The sequence below is a fragment of the Borostomias antarcticus genome (assembly GCF_949987555.1).
Source record: "Borostomias antarcticus genome assembly, chromosome: 5".
NCBI classification, from domain to species: Eukaryota; Metazoa; Chordata; class Actinopteri; order Stomiiformes; family Stomiidae; genus Borostomias; species Borostomias antarcticus.
The window spans coordinates 8,510,317-8,523,786 of record NC_140238.1 but is presented as its reverse complement, the minus strand read 5'-3'; the positions used below and the strand labels follow the sequence as shown (position 1 = coordinate 8,523,786).

General features: G+C 49.5%; 1 protein-coding gene across 1 annotated transcript in view; it reads right to left on the bottom strand.

Annotated features, from left to right (window-relative positions):
- The window catches only part of syne2b (spectrin repeat containing, nuclear envelope 2b), a gene marked incomplete at both ends in the record, with an annotated part of 88,478 nt that overhangs the window by 42,789 nt on the left and 32,219 nt on the right, over window positions 1-13,470 (bottom strand). The window contains 19 exons of the mRNA XM_084438440.1: window positions 377-427; window positions 1,049-1,186; window positions 1,550-1,702; window positions 1,822-1,935; window positions 2,360-2,545; window positions 2,737-2,874; window positions 2,985-3,161; window positions 3,291-3,431; window positions 3,583-3,738; window positions 5,129-5,288; window positions 5,688-5,947; window positions 6,062-6,262; window positions 6,363-6,507; window positions 6,620-6,876; window positions 7,074-9,156; window positions 9,237-9,478; window positions 9,939-10,094; window positions 10,351-10,530; window positions 11,432-11,989. Of these exons, the coding sequence (XP_084294566.1) occupies window positions 377-427; window positions 1,049-1,186; window positions 1,550-1,702; window positions 1,822-1,935; window positions 2,360-2,545; window positions 2,737-2,874; window positions 2,985-3,161; window positions 3,291-3,431; window positions 3,583-3,738; window positions 5,129-5,288; window positions 5,688-5,947; window positions 6,062-6,262; window positions 6,363-6,507; window positions 6,620-6,876; window positions 7,074-9,156; window positions 9,237-9,478; window positions 9,939-10,094; window positions 10,351-10,530; window positions 11,432-11,989 (5,496 nt within the window). The remainder of the gene's footprint in view (window positions 1-376; window positions 428-1,048; window positions 1,187-1,549; window positions 1,703-1,821; window positions 1,936-2,359; window positions 2,546-2,736; window positions 2,875-2,984; window positions 3,162-3,290; window positions 3,432-3,582; window positions 3,739-5,128; window positions 5,289-5,687; window positions 5,948-6,061; window positions 6,263-6,362; window positions 6,508-6,619; window positions 6,877-7,073; window positions 9,157-9,236; window positions 9,479-9,938; window positions 10,095-10,350; window positions 10,531-11,431; window positions 11,990-13,470) is intronic.

Here is a 13,470-nt window from a genome sequence, read left to right as displayed (position 1 = left end):
CCAGATGTATTCACCTTTTCTACCCTGATGTTTTTGACCTTTCAGACTATTAAGTAACCTCCTTTTCCCTTCTGATCCGTAAAACTCGACCTCCAAGAACACTGCATCATGGCAAGAATACTAGTTTGATTCATGGATTATAGACTCACTCACTTTGATAATATATATTGCTAGTAAAACAAGATACTGTAGGACTAAATTGTATGCTATAACTATAGGAATACTGTAGGAAATACAGTAAATTGATTATGTCCGTTTTTTTTAATGTTAAAAACATGTTGCCCTTTTAAAGATAACCCACCATCCCTATCTCATAAACCTTTATACCCAACTACTGTAATTTACGATCTGAAATAATTCACTACTTCTTAGGTACTTTGTTTTTCTTTGCCCCCCCCTTTCCACTATGTAAGAGAGACGTCATCTTCTAAAAAAAGAGAGAGGAATGGTACAGTATGAAAACTGTCATGAGGAGTGTGCATTGGGGCTCTGCAGGGTTACATCACAGGCAGACTAGAAGCAATGGTACAGGTCAATGCCTCCTCACTAAGCCAATAGAATAACACACTTCATCCAATGCAGCGGTAACATCATGCAAAAAATGAAGGCATTTTAATTGAACCATGAAAGGCACACGGCATGCTCTGAGACTAGCAGTGAGACTACGGTCTATGCAATCCATACATCCGCCAAGACCTGTCTGACCCTGCCCTGATCAGTTTGACCGATCACAACTGTGAGGAATTATCGTTTTCATAATTTCATCTCATACTGTACACATAGGTCACACAGGACGGGTCAAAGTTGATACAGGTCAAAGGTGAGTTAGGTTCAGCTTAAGTGAGTCAGGGTAAAGCAAGCCCTTCTGCTAAGTGAGAGCATAGGCTATGGTCCCATAGTCAGATTGGTCAAGGAAAACACTACAAGACACATACTACACAAGTTACACACTACACACGTTACACACACACTACACAAGTTACAGACACAAACTACACAAGTTAAAGATCATTCTACGACGAAAGGACTTGGTTGTTCTTAACGTTACCTTGCTCAGCCCAGCTCCCCAGCCGAGTCTCTGCTCGGGAGAAGAGGAACCAACTGACATCAGAGCGGCTCCGGATTTCTTCAGCACATCCTCCTCCAGGTGGGCTATCTGGATCCGGCCCTGCTCCATCCCATTCTCCTGGAGAACAGAGGTTGTCATGGTCAGGCTCACCCTACAGTGGAGGAGGTGATGATCCATACAGTACATAGGGGTTGTGCTTCTAGAGTTCTGTTCTCACCTGGGCATCTTTAGGGGCAGGTACCACTGGAGGACTGGGAGCAGAGACCCTTTCTGGGCAGGGTGTGAGGACAGGGGCGCTGGGAGCAGCAGGCAGCTTCGCTGGTGGTGGTGTGGGAAGCTGTTTTGTCTCTCTAGACTGCTGATGAACCATCTGAAAATGCAAATATACTGTAGTTATTATATGACACTACATAAGTAAATATGAGCAAGTCTTGTGGGTGTTCTCCTGCGAGAAGGAGCCACTTTTTGAGGCACAGTCACCTTCTCCAGTTCCAGTAGCTGCTGATGGAGCTGCTCCACCTTCTGGAAGACTGTCAGGGTCTCCTCTGCCTTCTCTGGAAGACACAGGCCTGGCTTACAGCTCTGGATCTCCGCTATGGTCCTCTTCATACACTGGAGCTTGTCATTCACAACCTACAAGGACACACACACACACATACACAGACGCACACACAGTGACTGACTCTGGTAAGCTGTCAGGTCCAGAGACCAGAACTAGATTGAACACCGGATTCCTCCTCGTTCCAGCTCACATTCAGGCTGTCCTCCCTGGGGCTGGGGAGGGTTTCAGGAGACGAGAGTAACGACTTGATCTCAGCGGCATCCTTCTCCATGGTCTTCACCTCCGTCTCAATGGCCTCCACCTCCTGAACAACAGCAGCAGGAGGAGACAGAGACGATGAGAAAGGAGAACATGGAGCGAGAGAGAGAGAGAAGAGAAGAGAAGAGAAGAGAAGAGAAGAGAAGAGAAGAGAAGAGAAGAGAAGAGAAGAGAAGAGAAGAGAAGAGAAGAGAAGAGAAGAGAAGAGAAGAGAAGAGAAGAGAAGAGAAGAGGAGAAGAGAAAAAAAAACTTTATTGTTAAATTTACATGTGATGGAAATTTGTCTTTGGCACTCTGGCAACAGTATAAAATCAGACAATAAAAACAGTTAAATTGCATAAAACAGAAATAAAATAAATTTATAGCAGCAACATTGTTCAGTTTTTTTAAGAGATGAGCGAGAGAGGGAGAAAGAGAGAGAGGGAGAGAAAGAGAGAGAGAGAACGAGAGTGAGAGATGCTGAACTCACGTCAGCGGCGTGCTCCAGCTGGGAGAGCGGCAGCGCGAAGGCGTGCTGCATGGCGGCCACTCGGCCGTCCGCCTCCAGCAGCTGCTCCCGCAGCGCCGTGATGTCGCACACGGGGGCGATCTCCTTCAGCACGGACCCGGAGCCCTGGAGGGTGATCCTGATCTGCTCCGAGTCGTCCAGCACCATCTGCAACACAGACCGTCAACTCAGACATGACCAACAATGGAAGAGAACTACAGGGAAAGGAGGCCTATAGGGAAAGGACAACCAACCTGAAACGTATGAAGAAAGTTACATTTTACTGTACAGGGAATAACATTGGATTGAATCATAATCCGAATGGTGCTGAGCGAGTGTTAGAGGGGTGTGGTACTGGCCTGTAGCGCGTGGACGTGGCTGCTGAGACACTTGGCTGTGGTGTAGGTACAGGGGCCGGTGAGCCAGGACTGGGCCTCAGTCAGCCAGCTGGTGGAGCTTTTGATCATCTCTTCATGCTCTTGGATCCATGTTTGGATCTATACCCACCCCGACAAGTTGAAGTTATCTCACAATAGCATCACACATTAGTTCAGATAAGACTAATGGAGTAAGCAAGGGGCATGATGGAAGTTGTAGTCAAGCCTACCTTGGTGAGGAAGGCTGTCCTCTGCTCTGCCTGTTTGGCCACGTTGGAGTGCAACTGCTGGATCTCCACCAGACTTCCCGTCAGGACGCGCAGCTCCTCGGGCTGCTCCAGGTCCTGCACCTCCACCTCCAGTGCTGCCACGCGAGTGTGCCACTGGTCCAGCTCGTCCCACACACGCTAACATATACGGACGCACAGGGAAAAAAAAAAAACACACACACACGCACACACACACATATATGAATGTGATAAACTGGTGAACTCCGGCCCTAGATCAGCCCGGCTCCTTACCGTCACAGCCTTTACCTTCTGAGTGCTCTCTGCCTCCGCCATATTGGGGCTTATCTGCTGTAGCTTGTCCTGTACTGAGGTGAGACCCGCCCTGATCTCTGACACCTTGGACCCCAGCCTGTGCAGCGGGCCGCTCTTCTCCACAGCCTCTCCTACCTGAGGGTGGAACATGCAGGCCACAGTCAGAGACAGATTAGGGATAACTTCAGGGATAATTTAGGGATAACTTTTGGAACAGTAAGGACGATTTGCAATAGCTCGAGCTCAGGTTAAACATTTCCTCAAGGCTTGGGTTGAGGTCCTGTACCTTCTCCTCCACTTCCTGAAGGGCGTGTGTGACCTCCTGTAGCGGTCCCTCGATATCAGCGGGGAGCAGGTTGTCCATGTCGGAGTACTTCATCCTCAGACCCTCCATGATGCGCTGGAGCACAGCCTTCTGGGTGCACAGTTCAGCGTAGACCTCCTAAGGACAGGAAGAAAGAATGAGAAAGATAAAGAAAGAGAGTTAGGGTTATGAGAAGAAGATTAAAGAGAGTGACCCAGCAAGGTAATTTCAATCAGTATGTCTCTTACCTAGAACATACTGTATATTAATTCCCACAAAAGTACTCGTTCAGCCAAGTACCCCCTTCTGCCATGTTGGTTAAATTAGTCCAGAGAGGCTAGGCTACCTCCTCGAATCTGTCATTCCTAAGCTAGTTGAATCGACTTCACCCCCTCACCCAAGACTATAATAGAAACAATGAAAGACCTGATCCATTCACTGTCCTATTCTGGGTTTTAAAAATGAAGCTTAGCAACAAAACAGAAGACTAAAAAAGCTGAAATTCAAAACGGTAATGTGGATAAGTTACAGAACAACCTGGGTCTGAACGTGACCGATACTACTGCACATGAGAGGGAGGCGCATCCCATCATCATAGGAAATGAATCTGTGTGTGTGTGTGTGTGTGTGTGTGTGTGTGTGTGTGTGTGTGTGTGTGTGTGTGTGTGTGTGTGTGTGTGTGGCAGTCAGGGGAGACAGAAGCACCTAGAGGATCCACTTACAAGGTGGAACAAAAGGCGGTTGGCATGGCGGGGGGGGGTGTCACCAGGACCATTCAGTCTTTGAGAGCCTCTCCAGGAGAAAAAAAGAGGAATGGGGGGATCTTGGACTCAACTCAGGTCTCCAGACAAAACAGCAACATTGGGCCTCTCTTATCCATTGAGTGGGAGGACAATACTCAGGGGAAGACACTGTATACCCGAACAGGCCAAACCAACGGTTTGATTCAACACCCTCTGTTTAGACGTTCCCTCACTGCTAACAGTCTCCCTTTCTCCTCTTATTACTAGAACATTTCCACAGTGAAACTCTACTGTAAAACCAACTGTCACCCACACACACAGAGGAAAGATACAATATTGAGCACAGAGTGCATCAAATCTTTCATCAAATCTCATACAGTAGGAGAATAAATGTCTATATACTGTGCATCTAAAATCATGGAAAGGTGAACATAATATGGTATAGCTGTGGTATGTGGGAGAAGTGATTGCTCCAGTAACTCTCTGCTCTGACAGAGATGATCCATACTGGTCCCAGTGCGTACAAACATGTCATTGTGTTGTGAATGGAGGGATAGGAGACAACTCTCATTAGAGTAATTACTCATGCATCACAGAGCAGGAGAAGGAAGGCGCGCAAGTATCTCAACTGCTGTATGTATTCTATGAGACAATATCACTGGATTGTTTCTCAAGAGTATGTTTTTCCTGACAAAGTTCTGTAGTGGTCTAAAATGAACATTGAGTGTTCTGGGCAGATCCAGAAGTCAGAGTGATCAGGTTAACGGGATGGTTGACAGACCCACCTGTAGCTCCTGTATGTTGGGACACTGCTCCAGCTCTGACAGGACGCTCTCCGCCGCCACCAGCCAGACGCGGACCCCATGCAGGTCCTCCCTCACCTCGTCCCTCTCCTGCACCTCCATCCGCACCACACCCCGGCCCTGCGTGCTCTTCTCCTTCAGACTAGGAAACAGTCACACACAAGGGAGGTTTAGTTCACCAAACACCTGCTTTGGGTCTGGGAAGACAAAAAACTACTACAGTACATGGATAGAACAACATGTCAGATTGAGTTGAATTGAATTGAATTGAAAACCTCTGGAGTCAATTTAATATCTGTGTGATATTTACTGTAAACCTGGCACCGGGGTGGCGCTGTGTTCAGGAATGAGTATGAATACGTGTCCTTGTGCACTTGTTTCTGAATGCAGAGGCACTGCAGCCCATTACTGACCCACTTTACCCAGAATGCTCATCCAGGTGTGAATGTGTGTGGGGTGGGGGGTTCTGGGAGACTGAGTCTCCAAAACACTGCATGACGCAACACTTGACAAAATGGGCGCGGCTCATCAAATTCAGCACCTTTTATATCTTTCCTGCATGGCCTGCAGCTGCTGGCAGAGAGGAGCGGGTGGGGCCTGCTCCAGGTGGGCGGGGACACCCAGAAGCCTTGCGAGGCGGAGCTCGAGGGCGGAGAGGGCGCGGTGTTCACAGTCCAGCCGGTCCTGGTACTGGTCCCAGTACAGCAGCAGCTCCTGCAGCTCCTCCCAAGACGCCTTGGACCTGGAGCAGTCAGGCAGCTCAGCCTCCACCTGCTCCAGCACAATGGATGCCCTCTCCACCTGTGTAATGGGGTAACAATCAGGAAATTGCCTCCAATAAGCCTGCTGGATAATGTATCGGTCTTTGAATATAAAGATTGCTGGTGTGTGTTCAGTATCCATCCTGTGACTTACGCTTTTCGTTATACCAGTCCATTCATCTGTCTTTTTCTCAGAGCGAGTCTTCAGGCCGCTTGTGCACCGCTGCAGTCTGGACACCTGCCTCCAGAGGGCACTCACTGCGCCTTCCCTGTTGCCACGGCAGGCCTGATCCGGGCACCACTCCCTCAGCTCATCTAGACGGGCAATCAGAGAATCCACCTCCCCAGATAGAACCTTCATGGGAACAGAGTGAGGTCTGAAGTCAGAAAACAGTATCTGGTCTCCACAATGCAGTCTTTATGTGACTTCAAGGGAGGTCTTGCCCATACTGTACCTTTAGCTTATCTTGCTGCTCTGCGCAGTCTGTGAGAGAGGTGGATTTTTCAGCGGTGTATTGTTTGAGAATGGTCTCTGTGCTCTTCACACACTGGCAGATCTCCTCATGGCACTTCTGGTATCTACTGTGATGTTCAGCACACCTACGAAACATGGACCAAAAAATCAACCAAATACTGTAAAACAAAACAAAAACACGATGGGTGGCTGACAACCAGCAGAAGATCAATACAAGATGTGGTTATTATGGCTCACCTCTGCAGGGCTTCCAGTCTGAGCTGGGCCTGGGCCTGAAGGGTGGATTTCCGCACCAGGAGATGGCTCAGCACCTTCCCCTGGAGATGCTCCACCTCCTGGCCAGAGAAGTAGGCATGCTGGGGGGCCAGGGTCTGGAGCTGATTGACCTGGGACTGGAACTGTTCCTCCAGAGAGGCCAGAGCCTGCTGGGAGTCCTCAAGCATCTCAGAACAGCCTCCCACAGAGCCTTGAAGCTGGAGGAGAGAGGTCTCCGCCTCCAGGAGGAACCGGACCACACATTTAACACCACGGGTGTAGCTTCTCAAAGAGTTTCGCGCTTTGGAAATGTTCTCCTGAAAAAAAGGTAATAATATTACAGTGAGGTGTCATGTAAGGTGGTGCATCAGCACTTTTGAAAACAGAGCATTTATGAGGAGAAATCACGATAACCAGAAACAAAAACTAAACTTACCAGTCGAGAGGTACATTCATTGAGGACTGTGTTCTTGAGGTCAGTTAGTTTGGCATACTCCTCCTGAGATCTTCCCTCCTGTCTGTTTTCTTTATTCTGCTCCAGAACCTCCAACGCCTGCATTCTGGACTCCACTGTCTGTCTCATCGTCACAATCCTGCGGAGTTCCTTGTCCACAACCTCTTCACTGGGCTCCAGTCTGCATGGCTGCTGCAGCAGCTCCCCCTGGGTCTCCCCGAGGTAGGCCTGCTGGGCTCTCAGCTCTGAGGGGTAGTCCAACCCATGCAGCAGGTCCCGCTCAACGGCGCGGAGGTTGCTGCGGACAGCCGTCTCCCAGGTGCGGAGGCTCTCCAGGTTCTGTTTGAGCCTCTGGTGCTCTGCGGTCAGCTGGGAGGGGTAGAGGTCCGGCGAGATGTTCTGGAGTTCTTCGTTGGCCTCCTCGCACAAGTTCTTTACCAGAGGGAACTGGGAGAGGAGAGACTGCGAGGTCTTATACCTCCAGTCTAACCCCCTCCTCTCCTCCTTGGTCTGGAGGACCTGCTCTTCCATGTTGTCCCTCAGGTCCTCCACACACTGTCTGAAGCTGAGGTACCACTCATGTTCTTTGGACTTCACATCCAGGGCATTGATTTTACTGTGCAGCTCAGATATGACACGAAGCAGCTCCCTCCTTTTCTCCTCAGGGATGCAGCTGTGAAGCTGGTCCACCTGGCACTTGTGCTCCATGATCATGTGTCTGAAAGGCTCCACGGTGGAGAGGGACTCCCTGGTGACAGGGAAGCTATGTTTCTTCATGTGTACCAGCATCTGTGTCAGGCTCTTCTCCACCATGCTCAGCTTCTGTTTGGATGAGTCTTGAGTCTGGACGAGCTCGTCCAGCTCCTGCTGCTTGGCTTTCTCAAAGCCCACAATGCCTCTGATGTCCTCCTGAAGGTTTGTGAGTTGCTCGTTGAGGATGCAGTTCTCCGAGATGCTGAGCTCCGATGATATGTCTCGACTCTTCATGAGAAGGGCCTCAGATATGGCAGCCTGCTTCTCTGCCTCTTCCAGAACATCCTGGATTTGCCGAAGGCGGCGGTCCAAGTCAGCAGCACTTTGGACCTCACCCTCTCCCCTCCTGGAGGCCTCTCTGTGGAGGTGAGATACAATCCAGGAGTCTAGGTCTGCTATCTGCACAGACATCTTCTCTCTGGTCTGCAGGGCTGACTCCATTTCCCTCACGGCCCTGGCCAGCCTCTCTGCGGTGGACTTAGAGAGATTCTCCAAGTTACCCAGGGAGGATCTAACCATGGGGACCTCGTGGGCCTGGTCCAGCTGTGGTATCAGCTCCGTCACTTCCTCCACCAGGGCCTCCAGCTGGGACTGCTTGGCCGTCATTTCCGACTGCAGCTTCTTCAGGTCCTTGATCTGCCTGTGGACCTCCTCCGGAAGCAGAGCCACCCTCTTCCTCCTGCCCTCAATGTCGCCCTCAGTCTGCTTGGCCCAGGCAAAGGCGTCTGTCATCACCTTCAGGATCTTGTCCATGGTGGGGCTGCTGCTGCTGGGGGTCTGAGAGGACACCTGCTCACCCATACTCTCCAGCTGCTCCTTCACCTGCTGGAGACCCTGGCCCATCTCCTTCATCTCCTTCTCCCACCGGTAGCTGTGGGCCAGGGCCTCGGAGCCCTGCAGCAGGTGGCGGTATCTCTGCTGGGCCGCAACGAGCTCAGCGCTCACCACCATCAGCTCCTGGGCATGTTGGCTCTCCCACTGATCAGGACAGGGCCGGGCTGGACCTAAAGTCTTCCCCAAGGTCTCCAGGTGCTCCTGAAGGCCGGATATCTCCACAAGAAGGTTTTTGGTCTGTCTGGCGTCAGTACTGACGCGGTGTAGGGTCTTCTCCGCAGTTCTTTCCAGGCCTCTCCACTCCTGCTGCAGGCGCCTGTGCTGGGTCTTGGCCTCGGCCCTCTCGGCCGGGCTCAGGAAGGGGACCAGCTCGGTGTTGCTCAGGAGTAGTTCCCCCAGGACAGTCCTCTCATCCTCCATACGCCGCAGGAAGGAGCGCAGCCTCTCGGCCTCAGCGGAGCTGCTCTGCACTGGAGATCTGAGGAAAACACATTATAAAATTACCTAGTGAAACCTTGCTAATCATTGAGATTGACCACCATGACACCCAACACTCACATTCTGAGAGCCTCAAGCTCCATAGCCAGTCTCTCCAGTGTGGCCTTGGCTGTCTGTGTCTGCCTGGTACGCTCGGCGACGAGCTGCAGCTGAGCCTCTTTACAGTCGACGGCTGAGGAGGCATTCTGGACTGCAGCGTTCCATTGGCCCTCAATGTGCTCCAGGGCTTCAGAGTCCTTAGTCTCAGACCCGTTAGGCTGGGAGAACACAGACACCTGGGTCTGAGCAGCCTGTCTGCACTCCTTTAAAAACCAAAACATTTGTTTTTGTTATTTTTGTCATTTAAGGAAAAGTGCTTTGTACCTCCTGGGAAATGCGGGTGGGTGGGTGTGTGGTTAACTGGGTGGGTGGGTTAGTTTAGCGCTGTTCATTGAGCGCTGTTCGTTTTTGTGTTTGTTCGTTTTTTGCTTTTGTCTTATTGATATGCTAAAACTGTCAAACATCCCATTTACTGCTGACTTGTACTGTTTGTAACGTGTCTTGGAGTTTGCACAATAAATACATTTGAAAAAAAAACAAAAAAACATACATATTTTCTGACACATGATATGAGACTTGCAATTTTGATAAGTTGGAGTATTTCACAGAGGAGGAATGTGCAAATAATTCGCTTTTGTAAATTACGTTTTTCTGTAGCGAGTTGTGTTTCGGGATTTGGGATATGTGTATGGGTCGATGCTTGTTGTTCGTTGTGGGTCTCACCTTCGCCTCTTCCACCTGCCGAGCCATAGCTGCGGGGTCCAGGTCTGCTGGCTGGTTTCTGCAGCCCAGAACCCTGGCCACCAGCCTGCCCAGACGGACCTCCAGGTCTCTGACTGAAGTGTCCAGAACCACTGTGGTGTCCTCACAAGGTTTGCCCTGGGATTATACATCATAGATTATCGCCACTGGGAGTGTGTGTAGTGTAGTGTCCTAGCTCTGTTATGCGATACAGTATTACAATAGCAGGCTCTCGTTTTTTCTTTGCATCTGCTACAGATCAGGTCATCTCTCTAAAGCACTATAAAACTGATTATGTAAGATTTCAAATGTCAGACACGGTAAACTGCAAAAGATGAAATATTACATAACCTCATTAAATGTGCCCAACTTGCACTGTATCTATTGACTGTACCTCTATGAGCACACGGTTGAGTCCAGTCTGTGACAGTTGCTGGATCTCTGTGTAGATGTTCCGCATGGTTGGTCCTTTTGGAACAGCTGGAGCTGGTCTCCCTTTCGTCATAGCATCAGTGGCTGTCTTGGCAGGGGCCACTGGCTTTTCTGTGCTGCTGCTTCCGTTACATGTTTGTTGCTGCAGTGAACACATAAAAACATTACCTTGAAAAGCATGTACTGAAATCTGAGGCAATAGACAGAAAATACACGTGCTCGGGTGTAGTGCGAACATGTAATCCCCACAACAAGTCTTTCCGGAGGGAGCTGCACACACGAGAGTGACTGATCTCTCCACTTATGACACACACTAGAGAATGACACCATGTGAGAGGCGGTTCATGTTCCCAGCCAGGGGCAGAGTCTTCTGTACCAACACAAGTAACAACAGCGCTTCATGGCTCCGGACCACGCTTGTTGAGCCATGTATTCTGACGTACATATTACATGTCACTCAACAGTGGATCTTTTTACCTGTGTCCGAAACACACAAATGAACTGAGTTTGTTATGACCGCCTGGGAGCCATGGAAATGTGGTGGTTTTGATAAATGAAGGCTACAGTATTACTTCCCTGAGGAGACACACAGTAACGCTCTGTATTCTCTCTCTCTTCCCTCAGGGGTATTCAGTTGTTTCTCTCTCTCCCTCTCTCTCCATTCTCTACCTCTGCTCCCTCTCTTTGTCTCCACGGGACCTCACTCGCCGCGGCTGTGGGGAACAGGAGCATTCACAATGTTCTCTCCTCTAGAACATGTCTCAAAGCCTTACAGCCTGCTGATTCAGTTCGTGTTACACTGCCTGGTAAGAGGCCCCTGCTGACATCTCTTTCTCTTCCTTCTTCACCCCGTATGCCTTACATACTCAAGATTAATCAAATGAACACGGCACAGAAAGAGAGAGACTCATCTCGTCACTAGTCATGTATTTGATCTACAGTAACTGGTTGTTCCATCATTCACACCTTGACGGCATGCAAATTGATTCTTACTAATGAGAAGACATCATATAAGACATTATACTGTATAATACTGGTCTTACCTGTGGCAAGTTTATGCTCTCCAGCTTCCCCTTGTCAGTGGCCGTTGCCATGGCAGCAGGGAGCGGCTCCTCCCCTCGCTGTCTGTTAGCAGTGAGGCTCCTCCTTTTCTGCTCCTCCGCCTCAGTGGTCTGTCTGTCGGCTGGGGCTGCTGGGGCCACATTCACTTCTGACTGGCCTTCACCGGAGCCCTCTTTCTGTGCGACGGCCTTCTCTGGCTCAGCTTGAACTGTAGACGGCTCCTCACTTTCCACTCTTCCTTCATGCTGCCTATGTGATTGATCCACATCATCAACTGTCTTTGGCTCTTTTTCGCCACTCACTGTGCCACTCCCACCCTGTCCTGTCTGTTGCCTGTTCAGCTTGGCAGTAGCTGCCTCAGTCCTCAGAGAGACTTGTTCCGACTTTGCAGAGAGTTTAATCATACTTTCTGGCACCTCATGTTGGTCATGTTCGGTCTTCCATTCTTTGGCCTGTTCTTCCCAGGTCCCCTTGGTCATATCTTCAATGGATCTGTCCGCTGCTGTTTTAGAAGACTCTGGTTTTGTTTTAGAGGGTTCCTGCTTTGTTTTAGGGGAATCCGGTTTTGCTTTAGAAGACTCTGGTTTTGTTTCAAAGGATTCTGACCTCCTCTTTGGTGGTTCTGGCCTAGTTTCTGAGGGCTCTGGCCTCCTTTGAGGTGGTTCTGGTTTTGTTTTAGAAAGTTCTGGTTTAGTTTCAGAGGGCCTCCTTTTTGGTGGTTCTGGCGTTGATTTAGGAGAATCTGGTTTTGTTTTGGAAGGCTCCGGCTTAGTTTCAGAGGGTTCTTGTCTCCTCTGTGGTGGTTCTGGCCTAGTTTCAGAGGGTTCTTTCTTTGTTTTAGGAGATGCTGGTTTTGTTTTAGAAGGTTCTGGCTTAATTTCAGAGGGCCTCCTTTTTGGTGGTTCTGGCTTTGATTTAGGAGACTCTGGTTTTGTTTTAAAAGGCTCTGGCTTAGTTTCAGAGGGTTCTTGCCTCTGTGGTTGTTCTGGCTTAGTTTCAGAGGATTCTTGCTTTGTTTTATGAGATTCTGGTTTTGTTTTAGAAAGTTCTGGCTTAGTTTCAGAGGGCCTCCTTTTTGGTGGTTCTGGCTTTGATTTAGGAGATTCTGGTTTTGTTTTAGAAGGCTCTGGTTTAGTTTCAGAGGGTTCTGGTCTCCTCTGTGGTGGTTCTGTTTTAGTTTCAGAGGGTTCTGGCCTCCTCTGTGGTGGTTCTGGCTTAGTTTCAAAGGGTTCTGACCTCCTCTGTGGTGGTTCTGGCTTAGTTTCAGATGTTTCTGGCCTCCTCTGTGGTGGTTCTGGCTTAGTTTCAGAGGGTTCTGGCCTCTTTTGTGATATTTCTGCCTGTGTTTTAGAGGGTTCTGGCCTCCTCTGTTGTGGATCTGGCTTAGTTTCAGAGGGTTCTGGCCTCTTCTGTGGCGGTTCTCTCTTAGTTTTAGAGGGTTCTGTCCCCATTTGTGGTAGTTCTGGTTGTGTTTTAGAAGGTTTGGGTTTTCTTTTGGGGGGTTGTGGCTGTTGTGTGGGTTTATTCCCGTCTGGTTGAGATATGTCAATTTCAGTCCATTCTGCTTGCCCTGAAGGTGTTGGCTCAGAGACTTGAGTCTCTTGTTTATTTGTTTGACCAGAAACAACAGCCGTTTCCTGAGTTTTAACTACTTTGACAGCAGGCTCTTTGTGGGTAACGTTCACATCAGGCAGGTCCAGTATCAGGTACCGCTGTTGAGTCACCTGTGTGTTGTCTTTCAATAACCCTTCTTTGTAATCTGTCTTGAGCGTTGCAAGTTGAGTCACAGGGGCTTGGGGCTGTGGTACTATACTGGGGTCTACCTGTCTGTCTGCAGCTTGCAGAAGGCCTGGTTTAGGATGTTTCTCTATGGACTCTCTGACAGGTGAAGTAACCTGTGTAGTCTGAATGGGGGGACTGAGGGTCTTAGACTCTGGATATTCAGTGCTAGGAGGCGGTTGAGTATCTGTGCTCATTTTATTAGATAGCTGAGTGAGTGTGGTATCAAACCCTAGAGCTC